The 23,703-nt window shown below is 40.3% G+C and overlaps 1 protein-coding gene across 1 annotated transcript in view; it reads left to right on the top strand.

Annotated features, from left to right (window-relative positions):
• SLC35F1 (solute carrier family 35 member F1) overlaps positions 1-23,703 on the top strand; it is a 276,349-nt gene that overhangs the window by 212,638 nt on the left and 40,008 nt on the right. Inside the window, exons 3-4 of the mRNA XM_068402179.1 lie at positions 7,783-7,910; positions 20,516-20,675. Coding sequence (XP_068258280.1) covers positions 7,783-7,910; positions 20,516-20,675 — 288 coding nt within the window. The remainder of the gene's footprint in view (positions 1-7,782; positions 7,911-20,515; positions 20,676-23,703) is intronic.

The following is a 23,703-nucleotide window of genomic DNA, read 5'->3' as shown; positions in this document are numbered from 1 at the left end:
TGGTTGGTTAATAATAATGACAATTTGCATTGTGTCTTTTTTTTTTTACTGTCTCAGGCAAATCTCATGCTTTGGGGAATAAATTTTATAGGAATCACAAATAATAAGTAGATAAGTCATTATTCATATATGTCTGCTGGGGGAAAAAAAGCCATGGAGTGGGTAGGTGGCTGGGACCAACCTTTTGTAATGAGTTGATGAAAAGGGAAAAAAAAAAGCAAGCTCATGCACTCTAACTGATTCATCTGCCGTAAACAAAGAACGTTGTTTCTTTTAAGATTATTTGACTTTAAGTCTTGTGAATATGATTAACATGCCCCGGATTATCCAGGAGGATAAATTATTCATGCAGATTACACATTTATAAATTATATATGGAGACATGTACAGATTTCTTTAATTTCACTAACACACTGGTAAATTTGAAAATGAGGGTTTTTTTCTTCTGAAAACCTTTCTTTGCAGTGCTGTAAGTAGCTTCACACTAGATAAAATAGGATAAACAATGAAAAAAGGGCCTGACTGCAGAGCTTACACAGTAAAGTAATAGGATTGTTTTGAAGTAGTTCTGTGTGAGAGTGAGCCAGGTTTAACCCTGAAAGCTGGCAGACTACAGTGTTAGCTCAGAGGTAACTTAAATCTGAGAGTACTGTAGTTCAGAAATGAATTTTGAAAATTTCATGCATGAAGACATAAGGACATAATCAAATCTCAGGTTTGAGGAAAGGCTCCAGCTTCTCAGTCTGCTCGTGTCCTTCTGCATTACAGAGGTGCAAATGCTTCTCCCAGGATGTGGTCTGCTGTTTCAGGAAAGGTGCTTACCTAAGTTTAGGCTGGGAGAATGAAAAGTTTGTGTGCAGGAAACATTGCAGTGTTTTTAATCTTGACATTTTAAAGGACCGGGAGTTCAGAGGTCTGTTTTTTGAAGCAGGGCACCGTTCAGAGCTTTCTTCAGGTCTTACACAGATGTGACATGGGCTATTTCTTGCAGTAACACATGGCAGTAACTTACAGTATTGTGTCTGCTGCCAAGGGAAATACTGTATGTAATCTATTGGGCAAGCAGGTAGAGAAACTGAGGCATCTGCAAAATTGCCAACTACTTTATTGTTGCAGTTTTAGTTGTAATTGACTCTTAAAAGTAAATTGTATGACCAGTAATCTCATTAAATAGGAAGACATCTCAAGATTATCAGATATAACCACAGAGCTTAGGCTGGATCAAAATCAAGGCACCAGAAATTAATCCTTTCATGTTTTATGAAAATGCATGTTCAGATTCCTAGATCTGATTTCAGCTATTACAATTTACATCCAGGGCTGAACCAGACAGATTTGCAATATCTCTAAAAGAAAATAGCAAGTCTAAATGCTTCAGATGAGCTTGTAATTTAGTAACTGGAAAGCTACATTATGCCATGCTAATAGGCTAAGCATATTATAGAAAAGAGGAGGATTAAAATGACAAAAGTAGCAGACAGAAAGGACACAAACCTTACCTTAAGTTTGTGTTACTCCTATGATAATCCGGAGATCAAAGGTTATATAAAGTACCTTTTTCTAAAGTGCCAGCCAAGTAAATGTTAGTATGATAGGTAGATGTTCAAACATTACGGAGATGAAACAGATAATGAAAATAAATAGAACCCCTTCAAAACTGAAAAATCCTGTTGATTGTGACTGGTAAATAAGATTTACTTCCTGAGAAGGTGAAAACACATTGCCATGACGTAGCTCACCCCTGGCGAGGTGTGTACACAAGCTCGTGTCCTGTGACTGCATTCCACCTCAGCAGTACCACACATTGCAGGTTTGCTTCAACACACAGGGCAGGAAGACCTGCAGCCTCATTGTACACTGCACATTCGCACCCAGGGCAGTGCTGGCAGCTGCTGGGTTTGTTCAGTGACTGGTGTCACCTTGTGATGGATAGGATGCGTGCACAATTCAGCCTGTATCAGAGAAGGGGGTAGTTGTCCCCTACCTGGGTCCCCTGTTACTTGCTTCTCACCCTCCATGGGACTAACATTAATTTAGTCACAGACTTCTCAGGTGACGGTCTGAAAATTGGTCTGAAAACTCAAAATCTTTGTTTTTGGACAGTTCTTTACCCTGGCTCACCGTGCAGCCCCATAAGCACCAGTGCTGGCACAGGGCAAGCAGCAGGTATGTGTGGCCAGCACAGGAGCTACCTGCAGCAGCGACTCAGGGCTGTCACACCAGCAGCATGTCTGTAGGTTATGCCATTTTCCCACTATGGGAGAGGAAGCAGAAGGGAGCTCTGGATAAGATCAGGTTGGATAAGATCAGATGTTCTGAGGATGCAAAAGGAGCTGAGGTTATCTAGTCTCCCAAAAGGCTTACTGAAAACATGGTCTAGGACAAAAGCAGTGCAGCCTATAAGCAGTCATCCATAAGGTGAACAGAATATATTCAAGTGTTTTGTGAAGACGGACTGGAGGAGCATTCCTATAAGAGGGTATTTTCTCTATTGCGTAAATAATTAAGCAGTGGTGGTGTTTTGCCTTTAGGCAACAGTATTACCATAAAGTAGACATCAGTAATACAAATAGATATGAGGAAATAAGAAACCATTCTGGGTCAAGGATTTAAAGTCACACAGAAGAGGGACAGTTCTTTTGAGCTTTGGGAAGAGCTGAAAGCCACCTACAACAGGCTTTAAGTCCTCTGAACCAGAAACTTGGCCAAGCAGGAGACAAGCAAGGTTTTATTGTTCAGGCATGGGAGCCTCTTGGCGTAGTAATACAGAGACGATGTGTGTTACCCCTACACATTATTGCCCCATTTCACTGCCTCCTTCCCCTGGTCCTGCAGCAGAGCTGGATGACCACAAAGTCTGTAGAGAAGCAATGTTGTTTCTGTATCCGCAAGGCTCGCTGCAACGTGTGAAAGTGGAAAAGAAACAATTGTCCTGTAATTGTGCTTTGTAACTGAGATTCTTTTTCAAAGAAAGTGGTAACAAGTAAATTCCTGTCTAACCTTCATCCTCTGTGAGACTTTTGCCCCTTTACCATGTAGCACTTGGCTCTGATGCTCCTGTTAGAGGCAGGGAAGGACCGGCGTGCCCGGCAGCCCTCCCTCTGCGCTGCCTCCCCCCTTGCAAGTCTCCTGCACACATTTAGATCTCTTCTGCTGAGCTCCGTGCTGTAAAGCAGGAGAGCACAGCTCCTTTGATGATCTTGATCTAAATAGCAAGTTGTCATCTGAATTAAAAGGGAGAGACTGCAGCGGATGAAAGAGAAGCAATATGCTTATTTTCTGGTCTAGCAGTGCTGTTATTCTACCAGTGTCCCAAGCCCATAAACAAATAATTGGGAATTTGCTGTCTTAATGGCTGTTGTTTTTTTTTTATTGTACCTCTGTGACTGTGTGGGTGAATGTGAAAAGGTTTTTTGCACATGTATATATGTATTTTTGGTAGACACTGCACAGCTAAAGCCTCTTTTAATTTTCTCTCTAATTTATTTTTAATTTTGTAACCCCCCAGGGGTAAATCCTTATTATATGATGTAAAATAATCTCTCCTACAAAGCAGCTTATTTGTTGATTTTTAATTTAGCCAGCAGAGGCAAAGCTGTAGCTTTTTTCCAAACACGGAGAGCTCCTCTGTATATATAACTGTCAAGCGTGTGTCTCACTGCAAAATTAGTAAAAAATCTAATATCTAAGTGTATCCTTCTAGAAGGGTAAAGAGAGGGAGTTTGTAATTCTCTATGTTAACAGTATGTTAGACTTCTAAATCTTAAAACATTCTTAATATGCAATTTGCTTTTAAATCGACATTACATTTGGATTGGGCTGAATATGAAGGCTTACATTTTCAAAAGCTTGAGTGCTGACAGAAGTTAGGGGTTTGGTTTTGTTTTTTGAAAGGGGATCTCCATCAAAAGATGGCATTGTCTGAAGGTGGCATTACTCTGTGCACTCACGCAAATGCATGTTCACCAACATCAATATGTGCTGTTGGCTCACTGGAAATGTTGCCTTTAAGCTAACCTGCACACTTATGGTTTAGTATTTGTTTATATGACTGGCTGGAAGCCTTAGTCACAGTCCTATTGAGATAGTAACAAAAATACCTGATCTGATGTAATCTCCCTTCCTTTCACATTCAGCGGGAGAGATGTTTATTTTCAAAACACTGGTTTTATCATCCTAAACAATTCATCTGGAATATGTTAGGTAAAAAATGCTTTTAAAATGCCTTACCAGCTAGATCAGGTGTAGGCATCTACATTTCGTCCTTCTGGCCTACAATGCTTACAACTCAAAAGACCTGATTAATTAGTTTGCTTTGAGTTGTCATCAAGGGAAAGAAAAACCTCCAGATTGTCTCTTTTTGTTTTGTTTTTAATTGTGATGTTTTTCTCCCACTTTGTTTTTATGCAAAGGTGATGTTTATTTCTTTTCAGGATGTGGACTTTTGAATGAAGCTCTTGATTCCCTCTGCTTCTCATTTTAGTCTTCCCAAGTTAAGTCAAGGCTTCCCACTTATCTTCGTAACTCCCATTTCCCTTCTCCTTGTTGTCTGAATTCACTGAGGATGCCATCTGTGATTGCTGTCCAGAGGTCCTGTCCTGCTGGCAGCCCATGCCTTCTCCAGGCTATCTTCCACTGTTGCTTTCTACTGGGTCAGTCTTGCAAAACTGTGACATTTGCATATGGCGGCTTTATTTTAGCCCTGTCAAAACCGGGACCCCACCTACCTCTGCCTTGACTTGTCCATAGCATTGGACTGACACTCACTGAAGATGATCATCATCTTTCTCCTGCCTTTAGGAGTGATTCATTCCCTTCTGTGAATTGTGATGACAATGCCAAAGAAATAGAGAACAGTAAACAAAGAACAGTCCCCAGATTAACAATGTTAAACATGCATTGCTTTTTGCTCGGAGGTACCCTCAAATGGGGTCCGTCAGTTTTACTAATGCTTGTAGATCTGCACAACTGATATGTTAATGATAAACAATAATAATGTGGGCAGCGGGACCCCGGTCAGAAGCCAGACCTTTGTTATACACTATCAGGAGATGCAGCAAGTGAGTGGAAGCGAAGACTAAGCACGTTCCACAGAGAAACATGCAGCTCGTGCACAAGAGGTTTTTTTCCAGGAACAAATTCTCTATTTTATTTCTGTCATGCTGAATGCCTGTACATCTCTCTGCTTTCCATTGGGCGGACAAAGACGCTTGCTAGGAAGCTAAACCAATGTTCATCAGAGCTGCACAGTGCCTGCATAAATTCATTTTGGCATTGCTTCTTGCTCTGCCCAGCCTTCTCAGCTGAACCTGATATTTTGCAGTTTGGAACATCTCAGAGTTGTATATCAAAGATAAAATACCAATTGCCAAATATTTTTCTTATTTCTGTCATTAGCAATGAAAGGATTAAGAAAGCAAAAGAGAGAATCATGTATGTCAGTTAAAATTGTAAAAGATTTAATTTCCATCTCTGGAAACTCTGACTTTACCCATTAGCCAGAAGTTATGGCCATACATTCATTTGTGAAGCTAACTTATTTGGCCACATCCAAGCAGTACAGTGATCTGTGGTTGGAAATTGAAGCTGGAGGAAGAAAGCACTGGCAAACCAAAGGCACCGAAAGAGTCCTTGAGGTGTGTCTGTAGTCCTGGCTCAGACAACAATGCCAGTGCAGTTCTTGAGCTTGCTGCTTCGTTCTGCTTTGTAGGTACTATCAAGGTCCTACGGTAACAAAAACAGATTCAGGTGGGATTTTCACTGTTGGAGTAGAGACTGCATTTGATGTCTTTGATTTTTAGACTTTCTCTTTACAATTAGAATGAAAAATCACTCTGAAATGTTAACCATGCCATTCCATTGCATTGATGTTTTCCAGTTGGTGCTTTAAAGGTATCTAGGCAGCATAAAAATTAGAGGTACAGTTTCAGTACCTGGAAAGGATCTATGTGCATGTTTTGCACTGATTTTAGTAGGAATTAGGACATCTAATCTCAAATACTTTTTTGAAAATACCTCCCTAAAAGTATTAAAAAATAAGATCTAAAATATTCCTCTCTCTGCATGCTCAGATCATAACAAATGCATAAATGTAGTCATAATTCATGTCTGAAGGGTGGGATTTTCTTTTTTTGTGAGTTGGTGGTAACAGGGAAGTGTGGTATGGTTGAATGTACTGACTCCTTATTTAGGGTCTTAAGTAATTACCCTACTCACCACTTTGTTTCTGCTATTGCTCTGCTGCTTACTGAGAGAAGGAAACAGAAAAAGAGAAGGGAGGGCAGAAAGGAAAAGAAGGAAAGCTTTTTAGCACTTACAGCTTTGCACTCAGTGTCATTATCACTGTAACAAATAATTGGACTGTTGCCAAATAGTATCCCACTGGTAAATACCCATTCAAGTCACTCACTGGGGACAAGATTTAACGTCTAAGATTTCTGAATCAAATTCTGAAGTAATTATCCATTTTTCTGTGATTGCATATTATAAGATCCGAGGTACTCCTGTGCTATAGAAAGCCTGCCATTTCTGATGGTATGACAGCCCATATATCACCGGGTCTGTTTGAACCAGAGAACGAACACACTTGTCATGAGAGAAAATGATGAGAGAGAATTGGGAAGCCTGAGCAAGTTTTAGTGGCAGTTGACAATAATGTTCCTTCTGTATTTTCCACCACTTATTTTGATGATCACAAGCAGTTAGAAAGGCTGCAGCAACATGAACAAATCTCAGAATAGTGGGGGGTTTTTTTTAAACTTTCAAGACTGTTCAAATTCCATTTATGGTACTGTGGCAGTACAGGTCAACCCGACTTAGATCCCTGTTTAGGCTACAGACTCTTAAAGACCTCCAGTCGTACGGTATTCAGTCATAGTCAGTTTGCCCAGCCCCTTTCACAGTGGGGTCCCATCGTGTCTGGAGCTTACTGTAGTGCAAATAAGTAACAGGTTTGCCCACCCTCACTAATGAGCTGGTTTCTTTTGAATGGAGAACAATAATAATCCTTAGCCCAGCATCAGGAATGCTTTGACCTTTTGAAAGTTGTGGGTTTGATCTGCAGGCCGTATTGTACTGTCAGTCTTCACATGGTGGAAATTAAGTACTGGGTGATTGACAGGGCTCCTGTAGAAGGCAGCAAACCTGCCTACTTCAGAAATCAATCCTGGGAGCAGAGCAACCTGTCATGCAAAATCACTTTGTCTCAGTGCAGCCTTTCTCTAAACAGGTCTGATATTTTGAACCTCTAGGATCATAATAACCATCCTTGGAACAGGGTCTGTGATCTGCCCAAAGGTGATGCTGTTACTCTACTGCTCTAATATTCCATCATATTTGTAAACACTGGTAATCTCCCACTCTGGCAAAACCCTCTTGTGTCGTGTGTGATACATTTATCAGTATGTATGGAAAGTATAAATGTAGGTAATAAACTGCTCTATTCTTTAGCATTTTATATGTCTATATATAAAAGTAAAACTAAGAACACACTTATAGTCTGTCCAAGCTGCACTTGTTTTTTCCTGGCGTTGTTTATGTCTTAAGTGAAGTGACAATTTGACCCTCACATATTACTTCGCCAAGATGGTTGTTTTAATATCTGCAAGACAAACAGGGTGTGTTAGTTTTCACCTCCTTGCAGTACCTAGTTATATACGGTGCTTTTCAACTGCGTGTTATAAATGCGATAGATCTTCTAGATAATTTCTCTTGACAGGTAGGTATTTTGTGCGTGTAAACCTAACTCTTTTACATAATTCTTCTTGTTGTTTATTACCACAGGAGAAGAAAACTTGCTGGCAATTTTGAAAAGGAGATGGTGGAAGTACATGATCCTGGGGATAGTAGATATAGAAGCCAATTATCTGGTAGTCAAAGCTTATCAATACACCACTCTTACTAGTGTACAGGTAAGGACTCAAACGGTTTTCCCTTTTGAGGTAAGGTAATAGGCTCGAAGTGGTCAGTGGTGCAGCATCCATTGGCTTCGGTGCACTGATAGCTAGATCCTGCCTGTATCTTCTGTGTACTTTTTAATGGTGTCTCATAAAACATGTTTTTTTCATATTGGACTACTTTTATGATTCATTGTTTTCCAAACTGTGCAAAAACATACTGGCTTTCATTTTATTTTCCTGTGCTAAACAGTTTATAATCACATTTTTGTCATAATATACTTAATTTGGTCCTTTAAGGAAATATTTTCAGATGGGCTGAAATGTTTTTCTCACTTTATATTGTACTTGGAAAAAATACAAGCACTTCTTTTAGGATTCCATAATTAGATTTGAATGCAAAAGTTGTCATTAAGTAAAATGAATGTAGTTATGATGAAGAAGTCTTACTTTAATGCAAGCAGTTAGATGTGTTATGTTATATAATAGCTTAACTGCAGCTATCCAAAAGTGTACTCTGCCTTAAAAAATTATACGTGCAGTGAACAAAAGCTAGGGTAGAGATTTCTCCGAAGATCTAACCTGTATATTTTAAATACAAACACAAAAGAATCAAGCATCCTTCCATTTAAGTGGAGAAGTGAATAATAGAAACATTTTTAAGAGACTGGAAATTGTCCGTCTTGGGAAATCATTGCGTACTTCATTGCTACTTGTTCTAAAACAAACCTACTTCCTTTTTACATTATCTCTAAACAACTGGGCAACACTAGATAGTATTCAGTGTATTTTACATCTTATTTGCCTGAAGTTTGCGTTAGAGCCAGTAAAATAGAGGAGCACCAGTTAATGTTCTTCAGAACCAAAGCTAATTAGGAATATCTCTCTTCCATATTTGAAAAGTGATATTGGAAAATACTGAGCTTGTTTATCAGAATAAGAAACAAAAATAGAAGAAAACTATGAATTCAAGGAATCTAAATGTGAGGTTTGTACTAAATACTCACAAATGCCTCTGCCATCAGAATCTTGGTTTAAGAATTCTTTGCAATGTGCCTGGACAATTTAATACTGCTTTTAACACTTTTCCAAATCAGTTTACTCTGTATAGAGCAAAGCATAAATCCACGTAAACCTCATACTCTCTGATTTTATAGCTACTAAAAGCCTTGAAGAGAAAAGCAAAAGCTGAATTGCTTCTTTTGCGTGTTCACTCATAGCAAGTGGGAATAGCGGACTAAGCAAGATGATCCAAGTCATCAAATCCCATCTCCCACAACCACCAACAAACATGTATCAGAGGTTCGTTTGGACGGACCCATGAAATACCGAATCCAGAAGATGCAAACCCTCCTCCTCACCTGCAATGAGCACGGCCTTTAGTGTAAGAGATTAAAAGCTACAGTGTGAGGAGGAAGCAGGCAGGAGAGTTCAAGGGCATTGCCTGTGTCTCAGCAGTGAACTTGTTAGCTGAAGTTAGCCACAGTCTCCTTTTAGACTGAGAGAGAGAGGAGAAGTGGAACAGGAAGACTGTCATAGGGCACAGACAGCATCGTGTCTGTTTTAGACCTCTTCCACATGAAGATTACAACAGAGTTCACGTCTCTTTCCCATGTAGCTTGAAAGAAGGAAGAGGAAGAAGCTCAAATGCTGTCAAGCTTTTTTCTAGGAGTGGAATGAATGCAGTGTCTCCTTTTCCCATAGTTGTCCTGGATTGCTTGGATACACATGGAGTGACTGGGAATACCTCTTGCATTTTAAATTCACTTCGTGCCTTAATTTGAATAAGCTTCTAAGTGTAGACAAGCCCAAAGATATGGTGAGAATGGGACGAGTATGCGGTAGTGCATTAAGATGTTGAATCAAATGACACGTTTTATGAAATGTAGCCAAACAAGACCCTATTTCATTTAAAGATGAAACAGAAGAAGCTCAGGGGATTATTCAGCCTGAAACAGCGTTGGTCAAAGTGCATAATGGTATGAAATGAAGACTGAAGAAAAGGAAAGTAAAAGATGAAAAAAAGCAAGCTGTTCCTAGGGTCTGATTTCTGAAGAAGCAAACAGGACCTCTCTTGAGAGCATCTTCCGAAAGGCCTGAACACTGCAAAAGCACTACCCGTGAGGCCGTAAATGCTCGCTGGCAAGTAGCAAGAAGTGTTCAAATCCTTTCAGAACTGAGACCTGAGAAACCATTGCTACCTACCACAAATCAGCACGGCTTCAACTGAAGGCTGTGAGAGCGATGCTGGTGTATGCATTGACTGAGAATCGAGCCCCTCAAGTCAGTTCTAGGGGATTTTATTCTCAACAGGCTTCACACCAAGGCTTTTTTGATAGGGAGAATATGAGTTTTTGAAATTGTCACTTCAGTAAATGAGAAATCTTGCAGTATTTTTCTACTAGAGGTACATGGACCATTTCAGTAGGAAATCAGTTTTACAGCATATACTTCTTTTCTACCTGATATCTCTGCTCCATCATGCAAAACTAACATGCAAGTGTACTGGGCTTGTCGTGCTTTTAGGCAAAAACATTTAGCTGCTCCCAGCAAAAAGCCAAAGTTTAAGTGTAAAAATATACCTTTATTGCAATTGATTTGCAGTTCTGCCTTCACCAAAAAACTGCAAGCACTCAAGAGCATTGTTTGCCATGAAGCTTTAAACTCTTACGACTGTCAATTGACATTATCTCTTCGTGGTTCCGGGAAAAGATTGAAAATGGTGTCCTACTTTTCCCCACTGTTTCACACCCAAGTCTTTCCTATACTTTACTTTAAAATTCCCTTTTGGTTTTGGTCTGGGAAGACAGAATTTTCTAATAAACCTTCCTATACATCTTTCACCAGATGCCTTCAGAACCACAGTGAACGAGGACACACAGGCATAAATCAGAGATGAATATGATACCTAACCTTTGCTTTTGGACATGCTTCTGATTATTTCAAATCCTCATGTACTCTGTAATTACTGTCTGAGAATGTGGTCCATCATAAGATGAAAACAAAGTACTGTGAAGCCTAGAAACACACAATTTTCCCTTTAAAAAAAAAAAAATCAAAATAAAACAAACTAAAAGACCTCCCTTATAAACTGGTGACATAAAAAAATTAGATTGAAAACCAATGCACAGTTTATGTTTCAGACATCAAGGTGTAGGTCAATTGCTAAGGATAAAATCCAAGGTACCCTTTAGGTACCTGCAGTGCAATCCAGGGGCAACTAGATTTAACAGAACAATCCAAGAAACGCACACCTAATTGGCTACATATCTAAAATGTCATAGATATCTAATATCCTCTGGTCTATGTGTACTAACCTGCTGCTCAGAGCACAATCTTGGGACATGAAAAGATTGTTTGAACCTCTCAGGTTGCTCCTTCTTTGGTAGCTTTATGTTCTGTTTCTTTGCATGCCCAGAGTGCTTGTGTATTGATGGAGACAGATGCTTACAGAAAGCCTGGAGTGCTTGCCAAATTGCAAAGGTAGAGCCACCTTTTACATAAAGTCATAGCTATTAAAACAGTAGCCCAGAGAAAGGGCTTGAGTTAACTCCGTCTTAGCTGGGCAGTTGAAACTCAAGCTTCCCAGAGCCGTGAAAATGCTCAGGCTAGTAAGTGAAGACTGTTCTCTAGAGGGTACATTTGAAAACTGAGTATACACCAGGTAAAAGGCACAGTAGTTTGTTGATGGATCAATTTGATACCCAAACCCATGTATTTCAAGAAGTGCCAGAAGTGCCAGAGGTCAGTCACACTTGATGCTCTGGGATGCATGTATCCTGGTTCCCAGATGGCCAAAAACTTGCAAAATGATCTCTAGTTACTCTTTGATCCATTAATCTAACAACTCGTGCTAGATTTTGCAGCCTTCCTGCATGCCAGCTGTAACAGGTGCAGAATCACAGAATCACAGAATGGTTAGGGTTGGAAGGGACCTCTACAGATCATCTAGTCCAACCTCCTGCCAAAGCAGGTTCCCTTAGAGAATATTGCACAGGGTCGTGTCCAGGCGGGTTTTGAATATCTCCAGAGAAGGAGACTCTACAACCTCCCTGGGCAGCCTGTTCCAGTGCTCTGTCACCCTCAAAGTAAAGAAGTTTTTCCTCATATTGAGATGGAACTTCCCGTGTTTCAGTTTGTGCCCGTTGCCCCTTGTCCTGTCACTGGGCACCACTGAGAATAGTCTGGCCCCATCCTCTTGACACCCTCCCTTAAGGTATTTTTAAGTATTGATAAGATCCCCTCTCAGTCCTCTCTTCTCCAGACTCAACAGACCCAGAAAGTGCATTAAACACTCCTGTGTTCACTAGCACCCGATCCCATGGACGTTTTTTAAAAACTATACACTTAACTTTCAGGACTGCCTGTGGTAATGCTTTCCATATTTATCCTCATGGTTTTTTAAAACAACCCTGGTGTAAGCCTGTGGAAGGTTTAATAACTATTCAATAAAGGTGTTTTAACTGGTGTTAGAGACACCTTTTACACAGCAGATAAAATTAGTTCCCCCAGAGGGAATGAAAAGATTCTGAAGTTCTTGCAGTTATTTAGATCTAGATATTTCATTTGTCTGAAACTACATTTTGACTTCAACCTCCCTGTACTGCATTTACAGTGTACCGCACACGCACATCCTACCAAGTCCATAATGTCTTCCACTAAACCTGTTACGATACTAACATTTGTAACCTTTGCTGCCAGGTAAGCGCTTTCTCGTTGTACCAAGCTGCGCTATGAGGTAGACTGCCCTCTCCCTTCTCCCCGGTTGTCCCCACATTAATTAGCTCTCTTTTCTGCAATACACTGTTCTGTCCACCTGCATATTACACTGGTGTGTTGCACTCGCTAGAGGTAATGTTGTCCTTTTTCTGTGTTATTACATCACATAGAAATCTGGACTATTTCTGCAACACCTTGCGTAGTGGTACTGTAGAATATGCATACGATGTAACAAGAAATAAGGCACTGTCAAAAAGCGAGCTCTGTTTCCAAATAGTGATTTATCTGGTAATTTATTCCTTGGGCAATCAAGCCTTTGATTGGCACGATGAAAACAATGGTAGTAAAGCTGGGATTTATAGACACCAGGAGACAGACAATAAAACTGCGATGCTGATGTTCTCAGCTACTCTTAGATCACTGTGAGGCTCAGCAGTACATCATACTTCCAATTACCGCTGGCAGTTTTCATACCTCAACAACTGCCACCAGAAAAGGAAAGGAGTCAGCAGTAAGTGCTTATTATAGGAGCACTGGATGGCAATAGACTTTGCTTTGTTCTTGGTCCCTGCAGACTCAATGTACATTGAGGCAGAAGGTTTGAGATAATTTTGAAGCAAATCTGGAAGGTGAGGAGTAGGGGACGTGCAATACTGAAGCTGTTGATCTACCTTGTCCAGTGCCCACTAACATGAATATCTCAAAAACAGAGATAAATTCCATACCTTCCCTTCCTCCCCCACTCTATGCATGTAAGGTTGACCATACTTTTCTGTTTTTCTTCAGAGCAGTGGGGGAATACTGCAATGTTAATAAGGTTTGCAGATGAGAATTGTGCAGAAGTGTTGTATACCATACATTTATACTTGAGAGTCTGTGGGGTGTATCTTGCATCTGATTTATTATCGCACTTCGAGTTGCTGTTCTGTCTTTTAACTGCATTACATACCTGTGGTTCACAAACCAGCCCCGGGAATATCCTCAGTCTCTGTACATAGTTTTGGAGTCAACTGAGCTCTCAGCATCCAGACCTCCTGCCTCTAATGGCAAAATTCACCCTGAGCTAAACTTTTTACTAATATAAATATGTAAAATCTCATTAAAGTCAGTGGAGTTGTGCTCATTGCAACAGCAGAGATTGTGGCATTCTGTGCCCATTTTGCATATTCTTGCAGGTGAAATGCAAAAGCAGAGGTTTTTCTACAGGAGACATCCATGATATTTTTTCTAGGCCAGGATCTAATCACCTGCATGGCTTACAGCAGCTGGTGACGTGGAGAAGGTTCTAATAAGTAACCTTGAGAAAATGGTCTTCAAAGCCCATATCCAGTCATCTTAGAGAGAAGCAAAACAGAAAATAGTTTTTTCCTGCAGAAACACATGGCTGCTGGCAGAGCTGTCTGCTGTCTTACAATGATCTTTTTCTGACAGCGGTATGTAAAATCAGAGGAGGAAGGCAATTAAAGGAAAGGCCATTTCAGTGGTCAGTTTGTTGGTAACTCTTCCTGGTATTTGAGCAGACCTTGCGTAAGCACAGCTGGAGCGTGTGTAACGAGAGGATACAATGAAGAGGTGTGTCCTTTTTTAAAAAGAGTCAAGATGTAATTACTTGTGATGGTAGTAAAGCGTGTCCATGTGTAGAGAGTTGGGAGCAGAGGAACTGTGGCTTGGATGTGACCACCACCTTTCATTTAACATAGCTTCAAAGTCGCTGAATTCCTTCTATGTACACAGAAAGCTGGAGCTGTGATAATCCTCATCGTAGGTGTCGGTGCATGCAAGTCAGGTGGAGGTGAAGGTCTTCCACTAGTGAAAATTTTGAGATAGTTTCTGTGTTCACAGGGAAAAAGAGAAAATCCTGAGAACAGATTAAAGGAACTGATGGGAACAGTTATAGAAGCATTGGTCATGTGGCCCAAAGAAGAAAATTAGAGATATTGTGGGCAAAATACTAATTTAAAGAGGCTTCAGACTCAAAGCAGTCTTCTGGCTTTTGTTTCTTCCATGTCATGGAAATTAAACATTTCTACTTTTTTTTTTAAACAAATGACATCACTAACTGATTCTTTCACCAATCTCTGTAGCTGAAGTACCCTACATTTTGGCTGGACGAAAAAATGACTAGTTATTAAGTTAATTCCATGATTATATAAAAACCATGCAAGGAAGTGGTTAAGTTGTGATGAGATAGCAAATAGAAACACAAAAGGTAAAAACAATGCTCTTTTTTTTTATTTGAATTGCTTGAAATAACCCTGTCAGAAATGCTGCCAGCATCCACACCTTCTCTGCAGAAGGTTTCAGTCACAGGGTAGCATAATTGCCACATGGTTCCCCTGGCAGCCAGCAGCCAGCTCTCTGAGGGTTCACATCTTGGCTGCTTCTGTATAGTTGAATCAAGTGTGTGTGGTATCGTGAAGGTGGTGTGAAAACTGGAATAGAAAGAGCCCCCGAATGGGCAGCAAACCCTTTCTCCCTTTGAAAAAACAAAGCAAATGTTGGAAGGTGTGTCTCTTAGTGGATATAGCACTTGCTGTTGTATTAAACTTACCAGGTCGCATGCTGAAATTCAGTAGCTATCACAGGTACTTCACAATACAACGTTGGACGCATACAACACTGATTTTACTGATCCCTCTGCTCTGGAGAGTAGGCTGAGTAGAGGATGCAGCTGATTCTTCGCATGATTTGCTGGAGGGCAGCGCTAATGAGAAACCCCTAATGTGAAAAAAAGAGCTTATAACTGGGCTGAAAAAATCCAGAAAAGAGAGATTCAGCTCAGCTGTTCCCATATGGAGTTTGCTGACCAGCTTTTTTCTTTTTGATATTGCTGCAGGTCAGCAGTGAACCCTCTGTATTACAGACCTATTCTTCTAAAGCTTGCCAGCTCTCCTTTACAGTGACTAACACTACATTCTTGCTATAGATGTGCAAACTCATGCTGAATTTGTGAGATCAGAGACTGGATATTTACTATTAGCAAGAAAATATTTGTCTATGATTCACATGTGTAGTAAAGTCAACATAATTTAACAAACAAGTAATTGGAGGAAATACATTTCAATATTGTGTATCAACAACACTTAGATGCAGTGTGATATCTTTTAAGAGTCAAATAATAATCTTCAATCTCTACAACACTGCAATTTTATAATAGACAAGAGTTTCTGTAGGATGATATATCAATAGCTTATATATTTCTGTATCCTGCCTTCTAAAGCAGCCCAATTCAGACCGGTGACTGAAGAAAACCACAGACAAACACGGCAGTGTCAAAGAATGTGGTCTGCACCACACACTCCTGTCAGTTTTATTATCTTCCCATGGCAAAATATGAAATATGTGTTCTTTTAGTTTGGTGGGATCTGATAACTTCTGTGATTAACAGGAATGTTGATTAAAATCAGGTCACTCATTAATTTAACATAATGACAGGGTATAGGCAGTACCTTTTGAATAAGCAATTAAAAAGAAGGAAAATATCAAAGATAATTCTTAGGAAAATACTGGTAAACAACTGACCTTTGTGTACTATAAATGAAATTCAAGCTAAGCATAATTTATCTTTGTTATTGTAAAAGCTTTATAATCAGAAAAAAAGACAATTAGTTATAATGTTTTTTTCTTAATAGCTGAAATAACTAATAAAAAACAAAAGAAAGAAAAAAAGGGAAAAAATAAACAAGAAAACCCTATTGCAGATCAGGTAATCCACAATCTCACATCTTTTGTCTGTAGAATATATATGCATTTTTTTGTTCCACTAGACAGGATTGTCTGAGGAAAAAAGAAAGGCAGAGCAAATTTAGTCCTGGAAAAATGAAATGTAAAGCAATACCTGAAAAATAGTTAAGCAATATACACTAGGTTATCTTATTGCTTATATTGTTGTAACCTAATTTATTGCCATCTACCCCATTGTTTAATTATAATATATAAACTAATTATAATATATAAACTAAGCACAATTCAAGTCCTATATAATGTCAATGAACATTACCTACATTTAATGTTTATATCTATTGATGCTGCAGTATTCCAAATAGCAATTTCTGGATTAGACCTTGGACTACCAGCCCCAAAAGGGGCATTTTCCAGATGCTCTCAGCATTGTTTGTTTGTGACAGGTTCTGTTCATGACTTCCTTCATGTTAGTACTTAAAAGACACATCTTCACATACTTGAAAGCACAGATATATTTAAATATTTACAGAATGAGAGGAATTTTTAAAATCTTCCTCTAAAAGACTGTTAGTAGGAATTTGCATGTTGAAGTACACGTGCTGCAGGTAGAAACAATTTTTTAAACTGGCTATTGAAATCACACTAGCACCCTAATATATCTCATACTCACAAGAAAAAGCTCTTTTTGTATGCTTAGCACAGAGTAAGTAAAGCAGCCCTCATCAGAGCTCCTGTCTCATGATGAACATGCAGTGTCATGTCCTGTGTATAAAGGTGGGCAAGGGGTTCTAGATGTTAGGGGTGGAAAATATCCACTGAGTCACTCTGTGTCTCTTGAGATACTCTAGTTAGTGGCTGAAAGGTGACATCTTCACATTCTTAAATCTATTCTTAAACACTGTTTGTGTGAGTGACCGGAGCTCCTGACTTTGCAAAATCAAATAGTTGGTCCAGTGATGGTTGAGGTTCACTTACTCACCTTTGCACAGAAAAGAACTGGAAAGATGCTTGCAGATGCTTACTGTCTTACTTAATAATTGGTTTCTTAAAACACCTCTGTGCTTAACTGTTGCGTAAGACTTTCTGCTCTGTCTTGGCCACAGTCGTCGCAGAGGTGGTTTGTGTATGTATGGGAAGAGGGTGCTCAGATCTTAGGTGCTCGCCTGAGGAAGGTGATGGCAGACTGTGCAGTACCTCTGGCTGATCCTATGTTACTCACATCCAGCTCTAAGCCAAGTGTAAGGGTGCCTCTTCTCCTCTTCTCCAGTGCAAAGTTAATTGAGTTGGTATAACTTACTGGCTACTGGTGACTCCAGGAGGACAGCGTGGAAGGGAAGCCATGTGCACTGAGCCAGGTAAAGCTGGCTTATACTGGTGACAGATTTTGGTTGCTTTCTCCACGGTGATACAGGTGCCTGCCCGTGTGAGCTTCTCCTCCATCTTATTTTGATGCCAACTACCAGTTAAGTTAGACTCATAGAACAGCGCAGCTTGGAAGGGACCTCCAAAGATCATCTGGTCCAACCTTTTGTGGGAAAGGAAACTTAGATGAAATTATTTAGCACCCTGTCCAATCACATCTTGAAAACCTCTGGTGATGTGGACTCTGCCACATCCCTGGGGAGGTTTTTGCAGTGATTAATTGTTCCCAGTGTAAAAAATTTCTTTATTATATAGAGATGAAACCTCTCCCAGTGCAACTTGTACCCATTGCCCCTTGTCTTCTCCATGTGGCTCCTGGTAAAGAAAGAGCCTCCGTCTTCTTTGTAGCCACACTTTAAGTAGTGGAAAACTGTAATGAGGTCAGAAAACTGTGAGTTAAGCTCACCTGTTCAATGCTGCACTAGGAGAGGATGGGGCAGAGGCATTCAGACCTTCAGGGATAGCTATGAGCAGTGTAAGGAGTGACTGCCTCCCTGCTATTTGGTACCACCTTCCCTTCGTCTTTAGCAGAGATGATGGGTGCACTGTGTGCCAGCGCAGCTAACGAAGAACACACCCCCAGCATGTACAGGTGTGATGACATGAGCTGTGCATTGAGAGGGGAGGTGTTGAGCTGTGTCCACAGCCAACAGATTACAGTGAAGAGTGAGCCACCCCGTTGCTAGTACGTGCTAGGGCTATGTTGGCGAAGTGCAGAAATCCACAGCACATGAGGAATGTGCTTGTGGATGTTATCCGTGCAGCAGTGTGCTGGCTAGGTGGACCCCGTCCCTCCTTCCAGTGACAGGAGAAGGCTGTGTGCCACCTCGCCTGCACCACGTGCCAGGATTTAATGCGTATGCCCGGTAGTCCTACCACCACCCTTCCCTGCCCCAGGAGCTGGTGGCTCCCGCAGTGCGACTTCTAAAGTTGTTCTTGTGTATGTGGTGTCTTGTATATGCATGTTTTTGCAAAGACTAGTTACTGAGTGCTAGCTCCGTTACACGCTGTACATGTTACAGGATCGTCAGAGGCAGAGCAGATGCCCTGTGCAGATGAAGGAACTTGTTGCAGTTTTTTCAGACCTTGTCCCTTTTCGTGTTCAGTCTGTGAAGGACAGCGTTTTGAGGACTGCTAGAAGAAGTTTTCACTGTAAAGAGGCCTGACCATGCCTTTTAGATTATTAGGTCTCATTGTAAATGCAGAACCTGCTTTTAGCATGGACCTTTCCCATTTGTAATTTCCCTCATTTGTTCTGCAGTCCTTTGGGACTGCTTGAGCCTCCTCAGAGGAGCATAGTCCCGCTGCTGAACCAGTTCTCTTCTGAAGGCTTTTGCCACTCACTGTCTGGAGAATCTTTGAAATGGATGGGTTTCCACTGCACACTCTTGTTTTTCATAAAAAGTTTCAGGGAAATTATCATTGGTCCAAAAATTGGCTTTTATATTTTTGCTGATCTCCCAGATTTAATATTTATTACATAGGTGTCTCACATGTAAAGAATAATTGTCTTAAGCACTGAAATTCTTGAAATCATCCAAAAATCTTTTTCTCTTCAGATAACACATGGACAGACAAAGAAGTTAAAAAAGGGATGTGGTCATTATTTGATAATACTTAGTGTGCTTAGTGGTAAATCACACCAAGAGAGCAAGTAGCAGGTAATAGGCCCGAAGGGAAGAAAAAACAAATTGCATCATCTAAAATCAAGGTAACAACATTGTAGTTTTCCAGAACTATGGACATAGTCTCCTCCTTTGGTTGTTCCAGACATTTTCATCAGGAAGAAGTTGCAATCATATAGCTCTGGTTCCTGCTATATCAATTGATACTGAACAGTAGTGCACCCGGCACAATTTGTTAAATCCCATTGTTAGTCCACAGAATCATGACTCTTAATTATCTGTATCCTTTTAGGAAGTGGGATTAAAGACAAGGTTCTTGGGGTGTTTCTTAGCCAGGATTTTTGTTTCCTGGTGACATACCGGTAGTTTCTAAAATATATTTTAATTCTAAAATCTCAAGGTCCTCTAGCAAATATTTGGTGCATTTCTTTTTTTAGTCACAGGTTCTCTGGGTTTATTGCCAGGTGTCTCTGGAAAAAAAAGCAATTAAAGATTGTGTTTCATAACACTTCTTTGAGAAAGCTCTTATCCAGGGTCTCTTGGCAAGAAGATTGAGTTTCTTGCACTGCAGGCAAGGTGGTGGTTTTTGTTTTGTTTTTTTTTTTTCTTCAGAGGCATATGGGACTGTATTTTCAAGGAGTTAACAGACCCCACAGGGGGCAGATTTTTTATAAGTATTCTGCATGCAGAAACCCCTTGATTTATACGGCCAGATTTAATAAATCTGGTCACCTTGTGCGTTATGAACATTCCTGCTAATTGGACCTGAAATGACTGAATTAAAGCATATGTCTAGACTGCAGGAAAACTGCCCTCAGTCTTTGTCCATTAATCACCAGAGGTGAGGACCAGATGGAGTGGTGTGGCTCTCTTTTGGCCCACGTTTCCTTCCCATGGATTTGAAATATGCATCTGAATCCAAGAGCAAGGCAGTGCTTTTGGGTGTTACTGTAGAGCAACAGCTCTCCTGAACTGGTGGAATAGTCATGAACAGAGTAGTCTTATCCTCTGTCTGATGGATGACATAACCACTTGAATACACTTTCTCTCTGGTAGAAAGTGCTGTTACTAGCTAAATAACCCTGCTCCCCTCTGCTGGAATCTGTCGTAGTATTTTCGGGCAAAGTGTTAGCAGGTTGACTTGTTGATTTTTCCTCTCTTTCTTGACAGCTCCTAGACTGTTTTGTCATCCCAGTGGTGATACTGCTCTCCTGGTTCTTCTTACTGGTACGATACAAGGCTGTACATTTCATTGGGATTGTGGTCTGCATTCTGGGCATGGGCTGCATGGCAGGAGCAGATGTCCTCGTTGGGAGACAGCAAGGAGCGGGTGAGTAAGGATGGATGGGGTGTATGACCAAGTTCTCTTCAGAGAAACCATTGACCAGAACGTGTCAGCTTGGGACAAAAAAAAAAAAAGGGAAAATTGGCAAGAAACCCTGTGCCTTCATGGATCCAAAGGACTGCACCATTCAAAGTTGCTTCTTTGTCAGAAAGGACAGAGAACAAAAATGGCTCGACACTTAGAAGTCAGCACTGCTGCAAACGGACTTCCTGGGCCCTATGTCTGCAACGCAGGTCACCCTCTTTGCAGGCTGGGGGGACAAGCTAAATACTTGTAGTTTCATTCTGTCCTGGCTTAATCTTTTGACTGCAAACCTCAGTTGCTTCCTTTCCAAATTTGCTACATCTTTGAGTCATAAGCACCTCTCACATCCACTGTGTACTCTTACTTCTCAACTTTGCTCCTTTTTTGTACAGAGACAGGGTTGCTGTGTTGATGCTAAAAGACACCAAACCTACATACTAACTGTACCAATTGGGTTTTGCACAGTCTCAGAGTAAAGGTTTGGGATTTGCCTGCGTCATTGTTGAAAACAACCTTTGTGTGTAAAATGTTGGTTTTATGTGTGGCATCATATGAATAATGTGTGTGTATAGCTATTAATGCAGACTAGACAGAGTTAGATTTCATTGATCAACTTCCTCTGTCACATTGATTTCTCTAGTGACAACCCAAATGATGTGGGAAGGCTGGAAATTCTTTTCAAAGATTGTCAATTAGGCACAGTTTTCATTCTTAATTAAAAGCACTGAATTGTGAGCTGAGCATAATACACTGGGATTTAAAATTCTTGACTCAGCTTTCTGAATACAAATACAAGTGCTGTAAGAACTGCATTTGCCAGGATGCTACTAAATAAAACAAGGGAGTTTGTGACAGTACTCACCGTGTCTCCCTGCTCCCTTTTATCCCTGTCCTTTATTCGAAAAAGAGACTTTTAGTTCATTGGTTACCTCCAGAAATAGCCCTGCCCCAGCTAAAAAGGAAGGAATATACTCTGTACTATGAAGTCAGCCAGCCAAAGCTGCATTGGGAATAACTGATTTCAACCCTGGGTTCCAGAAGAAATTTCCTGTGTCCCAGTAATCTAGAGAGTAACGTGCTAGGGTGGGTGAGTTGTGGATCATCAGGAGCATGGGGGGCAATGGACCTCAGTGGACAAGGAACAGATTGAAGAACACTGACAATTTGCCATCCAGCTGCACTAATTAGATATTATTTGCCATAGTCATTACTAAAGCACAGGTTTAGCTGTTAGGTAAATTTGTTCAGAAAAATCTGTTAACATGCATTATTGCCTTTTAATTCGGACCTACACATAAAAAACTGTGTCCATGCTTACTACACAGAGAGACTGCAGCTTTTTTTTTTCAAGTGGCAAAATGATGTTATTAATGATGTTGTGTTTAACAGAGTAAAATAGATCAGCTGGTTTATTTGAAGGGGTAAAACCATATATTAAAAATCTACAGATAAAAAGAAGTATTGGCAGCAAAAGAAAAAAAATCTTGAAACTCTTCATTAAGGTGTTCCACCCCATTTATAGGATATTTCCTAGGACTGGGCAAACAAAAGAAAGGAATACACCAAAAGCAATGATGCTGTATTAGTCCTCAGTAAACTTATTGGTTTATCCCGTATTTTAGGGGACAAGATCTCTTGATAAATGTGTTCCCCGGTTGACCATACTATTTACTGTATTAAAAGTGCCATAAGGCTCTGCTAGGCACTTACTGCATGCAGCAATCTAGCCTGCCAACACTTACCGTAAGGGAACATGAATTTAAAGTGCATCACTGAGAGATTAACAGGTATTTTCCAAACCATCTGCAGGAATTAGGTGTAATGTGCAGGCATACTCTCAACTTCCAATAAATATGTGGTAGTTTACCTCTTTTTATTCTATCCTGACTGATGTTTTGCAAGTTAATGGCAAAAGCAATTACTATCAAGTACTTTGTGCTCTGCCACCTTACATGCCAAGTGTACCTTGAAATAACACTTTCCTGAACTAATGCCCCTGAGGTACGTTGGTACTTGTGCTCCTGTAGTACACAGGGGTCTGAAACACAGAGGTCTAATCCAGATTAGAAAAATCTGATCCAGATTTTTCAAAGCACTTCACAGCATTAGTTCACCACAATCTCTGAAAACCAGTCACTTCAGTCCTGTTAATAAGTATATGAGACTATGTTTAGTCTAAGATAGGTAGGACACATTGAAACTGATTTTTAGATATTATGATCATCAGTAATTACAACCAAAAGCAAAGAGAAACACCTCTTAATGCTGCGGGTTAAGGTAAAAATGTGGCAAAGTGGCCTAGTGAGAGTGTGAAAAGCAGTCGTCAGAATGTAGTTCATATTTAAATGATTTATGTTACACTATAGTGCTATAACTAGTCCCCTAAACATTAACTCCTATCTTGACTGTATGACTTCTGCTTCCAGAGAACATTAAATATGCTAACAATGATAAATGCAAAGCGTGTTTTGCCAAGCTATGTCTTGTGTTTCTTCAGAGGTATGACCTACGCCATTGAATTGATCAAATTCAACTGTATTAACCTAAAAGTCTTTAGAATGCTTCTGGTCAGTTGATACATATTTCCTTAGCAATTCAACCAGCAGATGCATGTGGATTTTACATCTATGAAAATATGTTTATTAGGATATGTCAATCTTGGGGAAAAAGTTCCAAATCAGCGTCTTGAGGAAGCAAAGAAAAGGCATTTGACAACCAGGATGCTAGGAATTATTAGGAAAGAAACCAAAAATCATAGAATCATAGAATGTTAGGGGTTGGAAGGGACCTCTGGAGATCATCGAGTCCAACCCCCCTGCCAGAGCAGGACCAGTCTAGGGCAGGTTACACAGGAACGCATCCAGACGGGTCTTGGAAGTCTCCAGAGAAGGAGACTCCACAACCTCTCTGGGGAGCTTGTTCCAGTGCTCTGTAACCCTTACGGTAAAGAAGTTCTTCCTCATGTTGAAGCTGAACTTCCTGTGCTTTA

The sequence above is a fragment of the Nyctibius grandis genome, chromosome 1 (genome assembly GCF_013368605.1).
Source record: "Nyctibius grandis isolate bNycGra1 chromosome 1, bNycGra1.pri, whole genome shotgun sequence".
In the NCBI taxonomy this organism is placed as follows: Eukaryota; Metazoa; Chordata; class Aves; order Nyctibiiformes; family Nyctibiidae; genus Nyctibius; species Nyctibius grandis.
This window is presented reverse-complemented; position numbering and strand designations above follow the sequence as displayed.